The sequence below is a fragment of the Protopterus annectens genome, chromosome 11.part0, assembly GCF_019279795.1.
Source record: "Protopterus annectens isolate FY-2018-M chromosome 11.part0, PAN1.0, whole genome shotgun sequence".
In the NCBI taxonomy this organism is placed as follows: Eukaryota; Metazoa; Chordata; order Ceratodontiformes; family Protopteridae; genus Protopterus; species Protopterus annectens.
This window is the reverse complement of record NC_056745.1, coordinates 1,127,218,752-1,127,235,353: the sequence shown is the minus strand read 5'-3', so window position 1 is coordinate 1,127,235,353 and position 16,602 is coordinate 1,127,218,752. Positions and strand designations below refer to the sequence as shown.

Genomic DNA, 16,602 nt, shown 5'->3' with positions numbered 1-16,602 from the left:
GAAGTATGCTGTACTTAACTTATGGCACAGCCATGCTATGTTCCATTTCCATCGCTTTACATTCAGTAGGACATACTGTATTTGATTCATGGCACAGTAGGAGGACGTACTGTATTTGATACATGGCACAGGCACACTATGCTTTATGTCCATCACTGCATACTAAAATTTAACTCCTAGCTGTGGCACACTATGCTCTGGTGCAGTCACTGCATAGGACAAGGATTACTCTACACATACATGCAACCTCTCTCCAGGCTACCCTACCACCACTGATTGTTGTGTCAATCAGCAAGTCATGCACTAACATTGGCAGTGTTTCACCTTTCCAAGTAATGGTGTCAAACAAGTTTTCCCCTTTCAAAACAAATTAAGCTCTGAAAAAATTATGAGTATAGTCAAGTTTGCCACATACCTTATATCACAATACAGTGCATTCTGCGATATACTTGCACTGCACTACCTCAGGTCATACTGGCACTACACTAAGACTCCATGACAAATAGTTACTAAACAACTCATACTGGCACTGCACTACTTCTCCATTCATGACAAATACCACTGCTAATTACGTTATAATGGCACTGCACTACCTCTCCATTCATGAGGAATATTAATCAGGTCATTAATGCACTACTCTACTAATCGGGTCATAATGGCATGGAATTTCATCTCCCATTCCTAACAAAAAAAAATCAGGACATAATGGCTCTCTACTCTCTCTCCATCCATGGCAAACACCAATACTAATCAGGTCAGCCTGGGGGGGGGGGGGGGGGGGGGCATGTAGTGCACTCAACTTCAAAAAGACAAATCTGGGCAAGATCACATGAGGCGCACAGCTAATGCATCTAATCTGCTCCATTTAGAATAAAAAACTCAATTTTTTTGTGCTGTACTGTGCATTCGTAATGCCAAGAGATTTGGAGGTTTGCATTTTGCTTTTTCAAATAATTCTTGGTACAAGTCAATACAAATGAAAAATGCACCTAATTTTGCAGCAGAGTTCTTCTTACCTTCATCCTAAATATAATCCCAAGTCTCAAAAAAATGGTCCCCAAATTGTCTACATTGCACAGCTAACCACAATACTAAGGTAAATTGCCTGGTAATATTTAAAGTCCCGGACAGGCCGAGAACTAGTGGTTTGTGCGCGCTTATGCAGAACAAACCGTGCTTCTGCTATGAGTTGACAAAAGTTCAACCGGTTGAGGATTGAGATCCCTGAACTATATTCCCTGAAAAAAACACACAGAAAAACACTTTAAATTGTTTTTGTACCCCTTTGCACCTCCTGTGTGTGAAGCACCCCATCCCAAAACCTGTATATACCAACTCCATCATTGTACCAACTAGAGCAAAGGAGAAATTACTCCCAAAAAGGGCATCACTGCCAGCACAACTTGCCTACAGTGATTTCCTATGGAGGAGAGTCTATCCTTGACGCATTGAATTTTGGGTAAATGTCGCTTAAGGAATTTAATCTTCATCTACCCATATGTTACTCACTCTTTTTTTTTTTTTTAACATACTCAAATACCATATGGAATGCAGCTGACAGAGGCATAAAAAATGGAGGTGTAATATTACCAGTGACATCATAGATTAAAATCTAGTGTAAGGACTTAATTATTCCAACTGTGACAATATGCAGCAAGGCTCTGTGAATAAAAAACTAAAACCCAGTTCCAGATGACAGCACAGAATCCTGAAGGGTGAGCCAAGGCACTATACAAATCTGAAATAAGCCATCTACATCTCAAGAGTGCTTAGTATGTAATACAGCTTTATTAAGAATTCTATTTACAACTTGGAACTTTTTTTGAAAGTAGCTCACTTTGCGCACGGAATTCCAAACAAGAACCTGGAAAACAGAACAAAAATGTTAAAGAAAAGCTGCAAGACAATTTCAGTATGAAAGTAGGTCTAAACAGTAAAATAAAACAATTAGTGGGGGAACAACAAAGAAGTCTCAACTTACCACCTCTGCTACAAGGTATGACAAACATAATTAAAGCAGTTAAATCTTCAAGTTTCCTGAAGCATTATGCCTTTACTTAATTCTCCTAATCTCCTGCTGCACTGGACTAAAGAATTCAGTAATGTAGAGGACTGCATTTAAATCAGACCACCACAAGATATAAAGTACATTATTAAAAGAGCAAGAAGTCTGCATTAAAAATAACCAATGATGTGCGAGGAATTCCTACAGAACTTTTAAGACAACCACTTAGGTGATATTATACACAAACAAAGTTTATAATTCTACATGGTCATAAAGAAAAATCAGTTAAGCTATTCAGAAGCGTTCATATTCAGGAACAAGTTATTAAGCAGCCTAAATGGTAAACTCTTGATGCAGCCTTCCTCTGGTAATGACACCAGCAAAGAAGCACATAGCAAAGGAAATATTGTACAAAAAACAAGTATGCCAATGAAAAAAACACTGATTAGAGCAGTCTGCATTAATGAGACAGATTATGGGAAAATTGGGAAGAAAGCAATTATAATTAACCAGCAAATAGAAGATTCCTCTGAACCTTTGTACAGCAGTACTCTACAGAACCTAAAAATGACCTCTACTTCTCTACCTGCAGTGTGTAGTCTACACACACCCGCTCACTATCCCAATTGAAGCTCTCGAGTTACACACACACACACACACACACACACACACACACACACACACACTAGACTTTCATGATGTAAAACTTTGTGAATAAGAAACAGCACTGGCATCTACAAAATAGTGTCCCCTCTGTATGACATACTTGGTGGCAGAGCATTTTGTATACCTACATTTAAAAGAATCCTTGTTTATTCCTCATTCTAGGGATTCCGAGCTCTTCATCTGTCCACTGAGATGGATCTGGATAAGGGAAGTGACCCTGATAAGAAATACAAAAACATGAGGTCAAAAATAAAATACGATTTGTCAGGAATCTCAGACTGCCTGTAACTAATGCTTGAATAATCTCTGAATTTATGTACAATACTACTTTAATCTGCAAGTCAAAACAGTCAGGATCCCAAACATGTTTGGTACAGAAGCAAAGTTACCAACTGCATTATCTTCACCATTTCTTAGCTACTTAGTTGTGGTTCATTAGGACAAGCTTCCTGGAAGAAAAAAGCTACATGGGTAATGCATCTACCCTTAAAAGGTCCCAAAATTAACACTTGCACAAACTACAGATTGCATACACTAATGTAGTAATCCCACTCAAACAATCTTAAAGCCATTTCAAAATACAGTAAATTCTGCAAAGAGCTAAAAATGACAAGTAATCCAACTTTACCAGCCCTATAAAAAATTACCATTCTTATTTTATTACTAAATGCATAAAAGTCATGCACTGACAACCTCTATGCTTACACCAGGGGGATAGGAATGAGGCCCCAAAGACTCAATTTTTAACAGTTAAAAAGCCTTAAATGTTTAACTGCTTTATTACTGCAAAAACGTACTTGGCCTCTTCAAATCATTAAACTAAGCATCCTGTGCCTCAACCTGCATTTCAAAATCTCTCGCACAACAGTATCAGTTTCTACTGTATATTCTTTACCATGATTTGAACAGACTATGCAGTTAATGAAAGCGGCCTGTAAATATTCACTACCTTGCACACACACACAAGGGCTTTGTAAGTATATTTCATCTGCACGCAAGTCTTACAATTGAAGTAAATGATGCTTTGTACTTTATATACCAATGCTCAATCTTTTGTATATTAGATCTTTGTACCACTGTGGCTGGTTCCTAGGCAATGACCGATATGGGTCCACTTGGATCACTACCATTACCTCAATTACCAAATTAACAAACACCGGTCCAGTAATTTTGCCCATGTATGCAGTCTATGCTGTTGTCACTAAATGCCCATTCATCACATCTCATTTATTCACAGCTTACTACTAGTTATTTGTCTACAACCATCCAGCTGGTACTAAACAATTCCTTTTCAAGCAGACTTACTTCACTGTTGGAAGTTTTTCCACCATTCCTCCTCCTCCTTCCATGAAATCAGAATTATTTAAAAGGCCAAGACTAATTATATACATATTTTTTTCTTTTAATTTTACTACAAGACTTACCACTGCGGTGGTGGTGCTGCGGTAGCATTGTCGCCTCACTGTAAGATGTTATCCTGTTAGATTCTCAGCTAGAGCGTCTTCTGTGTGGAGACGTGTGAATGGGCGTACCTTCGTTGAAGGTTGTGAGTCAGGCCCGGCAACTCTGCACGTAAAACTACTGCTAGTCATTAGCGGACAGGAGTTCCGCTGTGGCGACAGCTAACCGGGAAGAGCCGAAAGACACAACAACAAGACTTAACACCACATGTCCATAGTACCAGCACAGTGCATTACACTCCCACACATACTTCTCAACTGTCCAGATCAGTCTGTTCAAGATTTGTGATTTTCTGGATTTTTATGGCAAATCAGTGAGGATTTAATTCACTAAATAATGACTGGCATTTGAGTTTGACTTCATATCCTTCAGAAAATGCATGGTAACCCAAGACCTTTTATTCTAGCAACTTTTCCAAGTTTATAAGAGCAATATTTAAAATTTGTCCCCCTATTATGTTTGGACTTGTCCAGATTTTTTGTGCCAAGAGTATGACAGCTATGCTCCCACATACAGCTCCAGTTTCGGTTTTAGTACTGCAACTGAGTGAAGTGTTCAGGACTGATGTTTCATTTTTCTATTACTTATCTATTATTTTTGGATACATGGCCAATGTGCTCAGGAGCATTCCATTTTTTTTTTTAGAGACAAACAGGGAGAAGAAAAACAGGTAAAGTTCCAAGCAATTTAACAGCAAAGTCAAGCTAAACAGGCAAAGTATTAAACAGCAAGAACAAAGGCACAGTTCTGCATAATTTAACCTTCCTACCTACACAAATCCAGCTATCAGAAAACATGGGCTTTATAGCAGAAATCCATTAAAGACAAAACTTAAAACTTTGAGCGCGTGGAGAGCAAAGCAGCGTCTTGAAGGAGAGCAAGCGGCGTCTTGCGATGGAGAGCAAGCGGCGTGCTGGAGAAAGCGCGCGGCGTCTTGTAGGAAGCTAAAGCGGCGTGAGCGTGCGGCTGGCGTGAGAGCAAAGCGTGCGTCTGAGAGCAAGCAGCGGCGTGGCGATGGAGAAGCGCTTGCGCGATGCGTGGGAGAAGCCGCGGCAAGCAGCGTGCGAGGAGCGTGAAAAGCTGGCGATGCAGGGGAGAGCAAGCGCGTGTGTGGGAGAGCGGCAGCGTCTGGTGTGGGAGAGCCGAGCTGCAGGAGCGTGTGTGGAGCTGGCGATGGTGAGCGAGAGCGGCGTGGAGAGCTGGCAGCGGGAGAGAGAAAGCGTGAAGCCAGCAGCGAGAGAGCTAAGCGTAAGCGTGAGTGAGGCAGTGTGAGCGAGAGAGTGAGTGAGAGTAAGAGCGAGAGTAAGAGAGAGTGAGCGAGAGTAAGAGAGAGTGCGAGCGCAAGAGAGCGACAGTGAGCGCAAGAGTGAGCAAGAGTGTGAGCGAGAGAGAGAGTGTGAGCGCGAGAGAGCGAGTGTGAGCGAGAACGCGAGTGAGTAAGCAAGAGAGAGTGAGAGCAAGCGAGCGAGAGTGAGCAAGAGTGTGAGCGAGAGAGAGCGGGAGAGAGCGAGCGTGAGCAAGAGAGAGTGCGAGCGAGCGCTAGTGTGAGCGCGAGAGAAGTAATTCAGTGGCGACATCACACAACATAAAATGCATAAACATTATTGGTCAGAAAAAGTAAACTTACATATATTAAGTAGTCATTCGACTTTACTTACTAAAAACCAACTAGATACAAATATTGTTTGGGTACATTATTATTAGCTGTACATTTCTGTGCGTCGTGCCCTTTGTTTATCGCTCTCTCCCACTCTCAAACCTTGTTTGGTTACAAATCTCCTGGACCACTTTCAAAACGAGATCAAGCGGTATGTTTTGCCACAAACAGCTGAAGTAAAGTTTGAGTAAAACACCAAGCTATTTTAAGGAGATGTATTAAACATACAGCTATTAATAAAGCTTTTTTTTGTGTGTGGGGGGGTATGGGCTGCCATCACTGACACTACACACACCACATCTGGAAGATAAAGGCTGGCTAGCTTAACAGATTTAAAAATGAGAGTGCGCAACATAACCCATATATCAAGTTGAAGTATTTTAAATTATGGAATAGAACAGTTGAAGTCTGCAGTGTGAAAATGCCAGACTGAAACAGAAATGGTCCAGCTCGACTGAAAAAAGGACTGGTCCAGTTTTTTTTATTTACTATTTGTTAACCAGATCAGTAAAGGTGTAAAGTTTTCCCTTTCCACTCAAAACCCGAAATCGTATGATAGAAGAGAATTTAAAGCACAATACAAAATACAGATTGTGACAAGTTTACAACTTAATAAAAGCACTAAAGAATGAACACAGTACAGTGTGCATGTTTACAAAAAGCTGAAATTTAAATAAACTGAGTTATCTTGTGATCAGTATATACAAATGGGGAAAGGTTACAAGTTGCTGTTACTCACCAACAGGTCTTTGAAGAGACAAAAAAAAAAAAAAAAAAACGGCAAAGAAAAAGTTACGTCTTACCATAACGTTCCATCTGTATTGTTGATCCTTGTTCAGTCATTACGTACGGGTATCGGTTCAGAGCTCGGAACAGAGCTGGACATTTTCCAAGCTCGCGTCAGCTTCAAACTCTTGAGCTAAACTCTTACCCACAATTCCCCTCTCCCCGTTACCTCAGACGGAGTTTGCAAGTTAAGGAAGGCAGAAGCTACCTCTGGTCAAATAACCTAAGAGAACTGGATGGTGAGATCCACTAGAAACCACAGGAGGGGGAAGGAGGAAGGGTCATAATGACTGAACAAGGATAAACAATACAGATGGAACGGTTTGGTAAGATAACTTCTTTATCTGATAGTTAATCCTCGTTCATTCCTTGCGTATGGGACAGAGTCCCCAGCTACCTCCATTCCTGGGAGGCTCTCATGGAAGGGCATTCCTGAGCACCACAGAACCGAAAGATGCTTTTCCCCTGGGGGAAAAATCCAATTTGTAATAATTGATGAAGGTATGAGGATTAACCCAAGTTGCAGCTGCACAGATGTCATGTAAAGAAGCTCTGGCACGGAAGGCAGCAGAAGTTGCCACCGACCTTGTTGAATGAGCTTTCATGGTAGTAGGCAACGAGATATTATGTTGTGTGTAAATAAAGGTCACAGTCCTTCAACCATCTAGCTTAATGTGACCTTGGCAACAGCCGATCCTAATCTAGATCCAGAAAAGGCCAAAAATAACTGGTCAGATTTACTAAAGGGTTTAGTCCTGCTTAGATAAAAATGGATTTGACTGTGCATATCAAGGGTATGTAGGCAATACTCTCCTCTGAATGGTTGGGAAAGAAAACTGCAATTCAATGGCTTGATTAATGGACATTTCAGAGATAAAACTTTATAAGCAGAAATGACGGATTAGTTCTCAGAGACACTCCATCTCTATGAAAAATCAAGTATGGACTCTTGATACATAAAGCTTGACGTTCAGAAATACGTCTGGCAGAAGTAATTCCCATGACAAATACTTCAGGTTGCAAGAAGAGGCTGGTTCAAAAGGTGCCATTGTCACAGCTTGTAGAACTAAATGATAAATCCCATGGTTGAATAGGTTCTCTAAAAGGTGGCTTCAGATAATTCAAACGGTCTTGCACAATTTATGGGACATGAGGAATCTTGGACACCCTCATGAAAATTAGAAATTGCAGCCAGATGAACTCAGAGGCCGATAGACCTGATTGAAACAGGTTGGCCAGATTTATCGACACTGGTGCTGAAAAGGGGTCTACTTGTTTATCTTTCAGCCAACAGGTAAATCTTTTCCACTTGCTCAGATAAGTAATTCTAGTGGTAGACTTATGAGAAGCATAGAGAATATCACGCACTGGTAAAGAAAGATCATTCTGCCTGGCAATCAAGGGAAGTCAGCTTCAGGCTGTTCAGGTTGGGATAAATCAGGTTTTGTGGGTGTGAGATCAACTCCGGGATTGGATGGAGGATCCATGGTCGATCTAGTAGGTGAGGCCAAAGGAATGGGAACCAAATCTGCAGTGGCCAATATGGTGCTATTCAACTGCTGGGCTTTCTACAGAAACTGGGGAATGAGAAGAAAGGGTGGAAATGCGTAGAGAAAACCCGTTGGCCAATCGTGGACTAGAGTGTCCCTGGGTGACTGTCCCAGAGGGGGAATCAGGGCGAAGTAGTTGCTGCATTTGTAATTGGTCAGGGATGCAAAGAGGTCGCAGCAAGGACGGCCCCACCGGTGGAAGATCTCCACCGCTATCAAGGGATTCAGGGACCATTAGTGAGGTTGAAGAATGCACCTGCTGAGTCTGCTATCACGATGGAACTCAGGAATGTGCATTGCTAGAGGAAAACGGTTGGTAGCCATCACCCATTGCCATATCCTCATGGCCTCTCAACACAAGTGTTAAGATTTGGTTCCACCTTGCTTACTGATGTACCAGACCACCGCCATGTTGTCTGATTGAATCGCAATTGTCCCAGACGGCAGCAGGGGATGGAATGCTTGCAACGCCACAAGCACCGCCCTCAGTTCTAGAACATTTATATGCAGATGGGCCTCCAGTTTAGACCAAGTGCCTTGGACCGTCTGTCCCTGGCATAGCCCCCCCCCACCCCATCAGGGAGGCATCCGTGGTCACTGTGGCCTTGGGTTGCTGGGGGGAAAGGGGCAAGACCATTGAGAGAGATTGTGTGCCATCCACCAATTTAAATCCTGTTTGTACCTATGGGTTACTCGAATCATGGCTGAAAGAGGATGCTGAAAAGGATACCATTGGGTGAGCAGTAGCCATTGTAGAAGCCTCATGTGAAACCTGGCCAGGGGAACAAATGGTGATGGAGGCTGCCATGGAACTCAACAGCTGTAGAACAGAGTGAGCTGTGGATTTTTCCTTTGAAAGGACTGGAATTAGTTGCTTTATCCTTAAAAAATTCTGTGCTCTGGAATAGCAGATCTGCAGTTTTGTGTTCAACACAACCCCTATGAATTTTGTTGACTGAGAAAGGGTGAGGTTGGATTTCTGCCAGTTTATGGTTATGCCTAGCCTTTGAGCAGTGAAGAGAGAGTATGCCAGGGCTTTCTTTTTCCAGTAGATGTCTGGTGGGGGTGAAAATGAGCCAGTCGTCTAGGTATGGAAACACCTGAAATCCTTGAAAATCACAGGTAAGCTGTGACAACTGCCAAGCCCTTTGTGAACACTCTGGGGGCTGTAGAGAGTCCGAAGGGCAGTACTCTGAACTGGTAATGACTGGCTCCCGCACGGAAGTGCAGAAATCTTGATGGCCTGTCCACCTTTATGTGATAGTATGCATCTTTAAGATCTATAGAGCACATCCAATCATCTTTTTCCAACAGCGGGAGGATAGACTGTATAGTAACCATCAGGAATTTTTGTACTCACAAACTTGTTCAATACACAGAGATCCAAAACTGGTCTCCAGTCCAGCACCAAAAATAGTAGAGTAGAATCCGGATCTTATCTGGTCTGGAGGGACTATTTGGACGACTTTAGCAACTTTTCTATCTCTAGTGCTGCTTCTTCCCTTTGACTGGGTGTAACATCAGGAAGATTTTTTGAAGGGACAGGATAAAGATCAAAGGGGATATGATAACCTCTGGTTATGATCCTTTGTACCCAAGAATCAGTGATTGTTAGCCAGGCAGAAGGGTACAAGGAGAAACATCCCCCCAACCACCTCCAGAGGAAAGGAATTGGGCTGCTCTTCAGGAGCACTGGCAGGATTGACCAGGGAAAGAATCCCTGGAACCCTGGTTACGCAGTCCCCCTCTGACCTGAAAGGAGAGTCTTCCCTGTGAGAGATTCCCCCTCTGCCTCTGGGGGAGAACTCTGCCTTGTGTCATGGAAAGTACCCTGAGATTTCTTGAACCATATCTTCCCACTCTTTTGGTTTTGGGAGAAAGCACGTTGAGGGGAATAATAATGGACACCCATGGCAGAAAGTACCATATCTTGTTCACATCTGGCCAGTGTGCTTTTAACTTTGGGCCCAAACAACGAGGAGGGCTCAATGGGGGCATTAAGAAAGGAAGACTTAAAGGTTCTGCAAAGTTGCATAAGCACATCCAGGTGTGTCGTCTCAAGACCGCAGCTGAACCCGCCGCTCTAGCTGCTCCTTCTGATGCGGGAGATAGCAATTGCATAGAGTTATAGACTCAATGGTGGCCAGCTGAGAGGCCACTTTGTCATGGACCTCAGACACTGCACCAGCCAAGGTTTCAGAGAGCTCAGAAAACAAATCCCTTTGAAGCCTGGTAAAAATGTGCCATATAATTTAGGGACCCGATAGCAAAGGTCGCTGTAGCAAAAGTGCACTTCCCTATTCTGTCTAGGGCCCGGGACTCTTAGGTGGATGGACAGTCTGGCTTTCTTCTTCTGCCAGATCTTTTTGTTGCGGCCGCCACCACCAAAGCATCTACAGGAAGACCTTTGGACCAATGGGGATCTGAAGCAGGAGGGGACAAGATCTTATCTGACCTCAGGGGAATAGCTTCAACAGTATCAGGGGCCTTCCAAGCATACTGCACGATGAACTTGACAAGTTAAAATCGGCAGGTGGACTAACCCAGGAGGTAGGGAGCTGGGTGCGAAAAGCATGCAGGAACACAGATTCCTCAGGGGTCAGATTAGAGGGCTGCCAGTCACCTCTCTGCTTGAGGATTTCAAGGACATCGCCAAAAGGGTGACCGAGGGGATCCTTCCCCCTCATTGAAATCTGTCTTCGGTGAGAGACTCCTCTGTTGAGTCCATGTGCTTCCTCTTACACGAACTTTTCCAGTGGACCTCCTCAGCAGGAGAAGCTGGGGAAGACAACAGAAAAGGGGATTCCTGAGGCTCTTGCACCCGGTGTCTGCTAGGTGCGACTTGAGACCAGTGTACCAGAAGAGGGCGAAGGTAGACTGTCCGGTATTGCCAGCAGCAGTGAAAGCCTACCCCATCAGTTGGAAGGCTGGTCCACCCAGAGAGGAGTGTATGTCAAGGACAGGGGGCACTCCTCCCTTAAGTGGCTCAGCCTGCCGTCTCAGGAGTCCCTGGATGGCTGTGGAGCAGCAAGCTACGCGTATCAAAGCTGAGATCCTGGGTCGTAGCAAAACTTTCCTGCCACGAAGGCAACTGCGGTTCCTTAATGAGATCCATAAAGGGAACCGCAAAAGGGGAAGACTGTACTATATCCATGGCCTTTCCACAAAAAAGAGGCAGACTGTGCCCATCTCATCTGATTGCACAGAAGACAACGGTGCCAAGAAAGACTGGACTACTGTAATATGCACTGAGGAAATAAACTGGTGCCGATGTCATTGTCTGCACAGACACAGGGATCGGTGTAGAAGTGGTTGTCTGTGCCGAAACTGGAACAGACAAAACTGGAGTCAGTAATAAAGGCCTTTGTTCCGAGGAAGATCTCGGAGCAGACACTGTTAAAGTCTGCGCCAAATGAACTGTCAGTGCCGATACAGTGGTAATGGTCTGAACAGAGGAGCCCCTCGGTGCCGATAAGGCTGCAGGAGAGGACGGAGCCGAAATCACTAATTGAGCCAAAGGCCTCGGTGCCGAAGGTCTAGGCACCGAAAGCACTGGGGCTGACAGAGCTCCGGAGCCAAAATTTTAGCCTTTTTAGATTTTTGTTTGGCGAGAGTCGCCAGCTGGGGACGAAGGCAAGGATTTAGCCTTAGTAGAAACATGCATTTTATTATGGGTTTTAGGCAGGCTTGAGACCTCTGACCCAGAAATAGCCTCTGAAGAGAGATTTCAGAAGTCCCTTCAGTATTAGCTTATTTTTCCTTTCTAACAAAGTTCTATTAGAAAAGTTTTCACATATAGTACAAGGTGGTGCATCAGAAGTAGGCAGTTTGTCTCCACAATCAGAACACCGCTTCAACCCTGGACTACCTTTATTACCTGCCATATTAACAGAAAAGTACCAACAATGGTACAAGAGAGTACCCGAAGGTATGAAAAAGAAAGGAAAGGGATTACCAACGATGGTAAGGAGAAATTACCTTGCAGTAAAAAGTGGAAGGAAAGGAGAGAAAACCTGAGGAAATTATAAAATGCTAGATATGATAGGGAAAGAGGCAATAAAATATCAACTTTTCTGACAGAAGAATTTGTAAAGCAATTAAACAATTGACTGCACTTGGCTCAACAGAAGTAGCTTAACACAACCGGATGGCAATGCGGCAAACGAAATCTGAGGCAACAGGGAGAGGGGAATTGTGGGCAAGAGTTTAGCTAGAGAAGTTGAAGCAGACGCAAGCTTGGAAATTGGCCGGCTCGGTTCTGAGCTCGCAACCGATACCCATACGTAAGGAATGAATGAGGATTAACAATATCAGATAAAATGTTTAAATGCCCAGGCAGAAATGAATACCATTAATATCACGGATAAAGAAAATCTATAACAGTCCATTTGAAAATAAAATTAAAAATTAGTCCATTTTGAAAGTAAAATTAAAAATCACCACAAGAATCATGACAAAAACAGAGAAGCAAAACAAACGTCATGAAAGTCCTACATATCTTGGAAAAGAAATTGCAAAAGCTGCCGACTAGCTCAGATAGTATGTATTTTAGACAACATTGTGATCAGATGTGAAACAAATGAAATACAGTCAAGATAAGCCAAATATGGGACGTCTGTTGTCTAAAACTGTCACCATAGACTTACCAGAGTTAAAGCCAAATGTACGCTGCTTTCCCATACTGATCATTTTATTAGTTTCAAATGTACAACACACTGATTACAAAAGAAAGCCTCAAACTGCAGAAAAAAGTTATTCATGCACGGCTACGTGCTTCTAGATTATAAAAAAAGGTTAAAGATTTATAAAGAATGACAACTCAACACAGCAAAGATAAGGATGACTGAGAAATGAAGATGTATTAATGGACTAAATGCAACCAAAAAATCCATGAAAATGTTATAGGCCATCTACTCGTGGGTCATTTTAAGCCCAGCTAATTTCCCTTTTTGTGCTCGAATTAACCTATCCCATTAGATTATAGTCTGGTCTTTTCCATACTACGGTTGATAATTATCTTAAATGAGAATAACTGGGATCATACTATATATAATTTGAGGGGACCCATGCATTTTGGAGCTGCCTCTGTCTACTTGTAGTGCAGGGGACAATCCTGGGGTAAATCTTCCGTAAATTGTGCTTGAAAAGGGGTGAACTTTGTTTTATGTGGATGGGAAGCCTGTTCCGGAGCACAGGTATCCTCTAAGTTACAAGTGTCCTTCCAAAAAACATTCTGTTGAGGTTTAGATCCCTAGACAGAGTACTTCTAATGCCATTTGACTAGCTGATGTGCAACAAAGCCATCAGTAATTGAGTGGAAAATGCCTTGTATGGCAGGCACAGGTCAGGTCTTGGCAGTCTGTAGGATACAGAGGATAGTGACAGGGCTTTGAGTTGGTCCATGTAGGACACAGTTTAAACCTTGTATCCTAGTAAGGCATCTCTTGTGGGTGTTCCAGGTGATGCACGTCTCTGGAGACGCACTTGCTAAAAGGGTCATTATATTTGGGATTCAATGACTGCTCTAAGTTTGCAGTCATTTGTAAACTTAGACAGAGCCTTTTTATTTTTGCATATACTTCAGAAAAATTGATGCCAAACAGGAGAGATCCTAGCACAAAACACTGGGGGCCTCCGCTGGTCTCTTTGTGGAGGTAACCTCCCTTATTTTGATTTCCTGCATCCTGTGAGCCAGCTGGCACTCCAGCAAGTAATAAGGGTCTATTCACAGTTTACTCAGATTTTCTGTTACGATTGAGTGGGAATGTCAAAAGCTTTGGCCAGATTGGGTACCACTTTGCCTTCATCCATTGCTTTGGGGACTTCAAAAATTCCACCGGGTTCAATAAGCATTACCTGCTCCTGAAGAATTTAAACTGAGTGGGGAACCTCCAACTACTGGAGGTATGTCCTGACTGATAAATTCCTTAAGTCTTTCCGTGGCTTTGCATAGGAGGGTGGTCAGATTTATGGGTCTGTACTTGACTGGGTCTGTGGAGTCTCCTACCTTATGCCTTTATTTTTTAAGAGGTGAAACAAAAAAAAAAAAAAAAAAAAAAAAAAGTGCATGACTAGGAAGTTACCACTGACTGAGCTGTTAGTGAGGAATAATTCCCTACATAGTGTATAACGTTACAGTCCACAGAACTTGGTGCATGGTAAAATGGAGAAATTTGGGTAGGACAGCATATCTCTGCATCATGTACTGTATGCAGAACACTTACTAATGCAGGATACTCTGACAGGATTCATATCTTATGTAATCATTTACGGTGAACACACACGTCACTTTGCAGTGTATCTTATAGGCTGCCGAGGTGACTTGTGCCTGGCCTACAGGGCAATCTACAACCCTGGCCTAATGGAAATGCTGCACATCTGCAAGTCAAATGGCTCAAGAGTCACTCACTCTATGGATCTCAACCTAGCTTGTGACATTAACAGATCACGCTGGAGAGACAGACAAGTTTCTCGGAGACTTATCGCTTCTCTGGAATAGACTCCCTATTCACATTGGTTGGGTTGGTGGCCTAATGGTCAAGGTGTTTGCCTTTACAAACACAGGGTTTGAATCTCACAGGGGATAATTGTCTCAACTTAAAATGGCTTGCAAGGGCAGTTAGCCTAGTATGAACCTATTATGAACCTATTATGAACCTATATCACTTCTGTGTCACTGTTAGACAGAGGCACAGTATACTAACCTCAAAAAAAGGCATAGCAAAATTAATTTAAAATGGGTGGCGAAAGCCAAGCACACACTGGCTAGGCTTATAAATGCCCTAGGGCAGATAGCCTAGTATGAACCTTAGTATGAACCTATGAACATAAAACAGAGCTTCTCGCTGACCCTATTCAAAATGCAGCCTAGACAACTGTACGGGAGACTGCAAATTCACCCCTAGGGTGGCACCCATGACCCTCATGGACAGGGCTAGTCTAAGTTGATCACAGACCCGCTGTGTTCATAAATTCATTCTATGAACTACCCAAAAAAGAACACATGGGGATATTTAGGATTAACATGGCTAGGCTTGTAAAGGCTCTACCTGCTAGCTTAGTAACCTTCTCTGATCCTATGAACACAATTTACACAGACGCACAATTTCCACACACACCGACAATTTTACAAACACCCACAATTCATACATGCACACTTTAAACTACAATTTACATGCAACCACCCACAATTTACACCCAATTTACTTACCCACACCCACAATTACCACAAACGTGAATTTTGCACACCCACAATTTACTCACACCCAATCACCCAATCAATTTACAAACCCACACACAACTCTCCATTCACACGCAGACCCACTCCACAATTTACACAAACATCCACAATTTACAAACACCTACCCACAGCCGCACACCCATAATCAGCACACCTGCACAATTCGTACAAACACCCACCCACAATTAGCACACCCACACAACTCACACCCCATTAGCGCACCCACAAAATTCACATACCCACCCACAATTTGCATATCCAAAAACATCCACCAACAATTTACTCGCTCACACAATTTACACCCACCCATGATTTACACCCCCATACCCACTCACAATTTACATCCCCATTTACACCCACAATTTACACACACCAGCCCACACCCACCCAATTTACACCCACAATTTACCCAAACCCACCCAAAATTTACGCATGCACAATTTACACAAACCCACCCAAAATTCCACAATTTACACACAATTTTCACCCCCACACCTACAATTTACACACCCACAATTTACGACCCCACACAATTTACATCCACCCACATGCAGTTTACACACAAGCACCCACATGCACCAATTTGCACACCCGCACCTACCCACACTTTGTATCCACACACTTACACACCCACCCAATTTACTCACCCACCCTTTACACAGCCCCACAATTTACACACCCAAAATTTACACCCCACACCCAGCCACTTCACACCCCGACACTTCAAACCTACACCCCGATTTACACCAATTTACACAACCATTTATACCCATATCCAACCCACACCTGCCCACAATTTACACCCCCCCATGATTTACACCCACATCCCCATGATTTACACACCCACATCCATGATTTACACACCCATGCACCCACATCCCCATGATTCACACACACACATCCCCATGATACACACACACACACATCCCCATGATACACACACACACATCCCCATGATACACACACACACACACACACACACACACACACACATCCCCATGATGCACACACACACACACACACATCCCCATGATGCACACACACACACACACACACACACACACACACACATCCCCATGATACACACACACACACACATCCCCATGATACACACACACATCCCCATGATACACACACACACATCCCCATGATACACACACACACATCCCCATGATACACACACACACACACACACACACATCCCCATGATACACACACACACACACACACACACACA

At 43.1% G+C, this 16,602-nt stretch overlaps 1 protein-coding gene across 1 annotated transcript in view; it reads right to left on the bottom strand.

Annotated features, from left to right (window-relative positions):
- Window positions 1-1,766: 1,766 nt before the first annotated feature.
- The window catches only part of NDUFB2 (NADH:ubiquinone oxidoreductase subunit B2), a 115,203-nt gene continuing 100,367 nt past the window's right edge, over window positions 1,767-16,602 (bottom strand). Inside the window, exons 3-4 of the mRNA XM_044088484.1 lie at window positions 2,800-2,888; window positions 1,767-1,864 (exon numbers count right to left, since the gene is read on the bottom strand). Of these exons, the coding sequence (XP_043944419.1) occupies window positions 2,802-2,888 (87 nt within the window). The 3' untranslated portion in view covers window positions 1,767-1,864; window positions 2,800-2,801. The remainder of the gene's footprint in view (window positions 1,865-2,799; window positions 2,889-16,602) is intronic.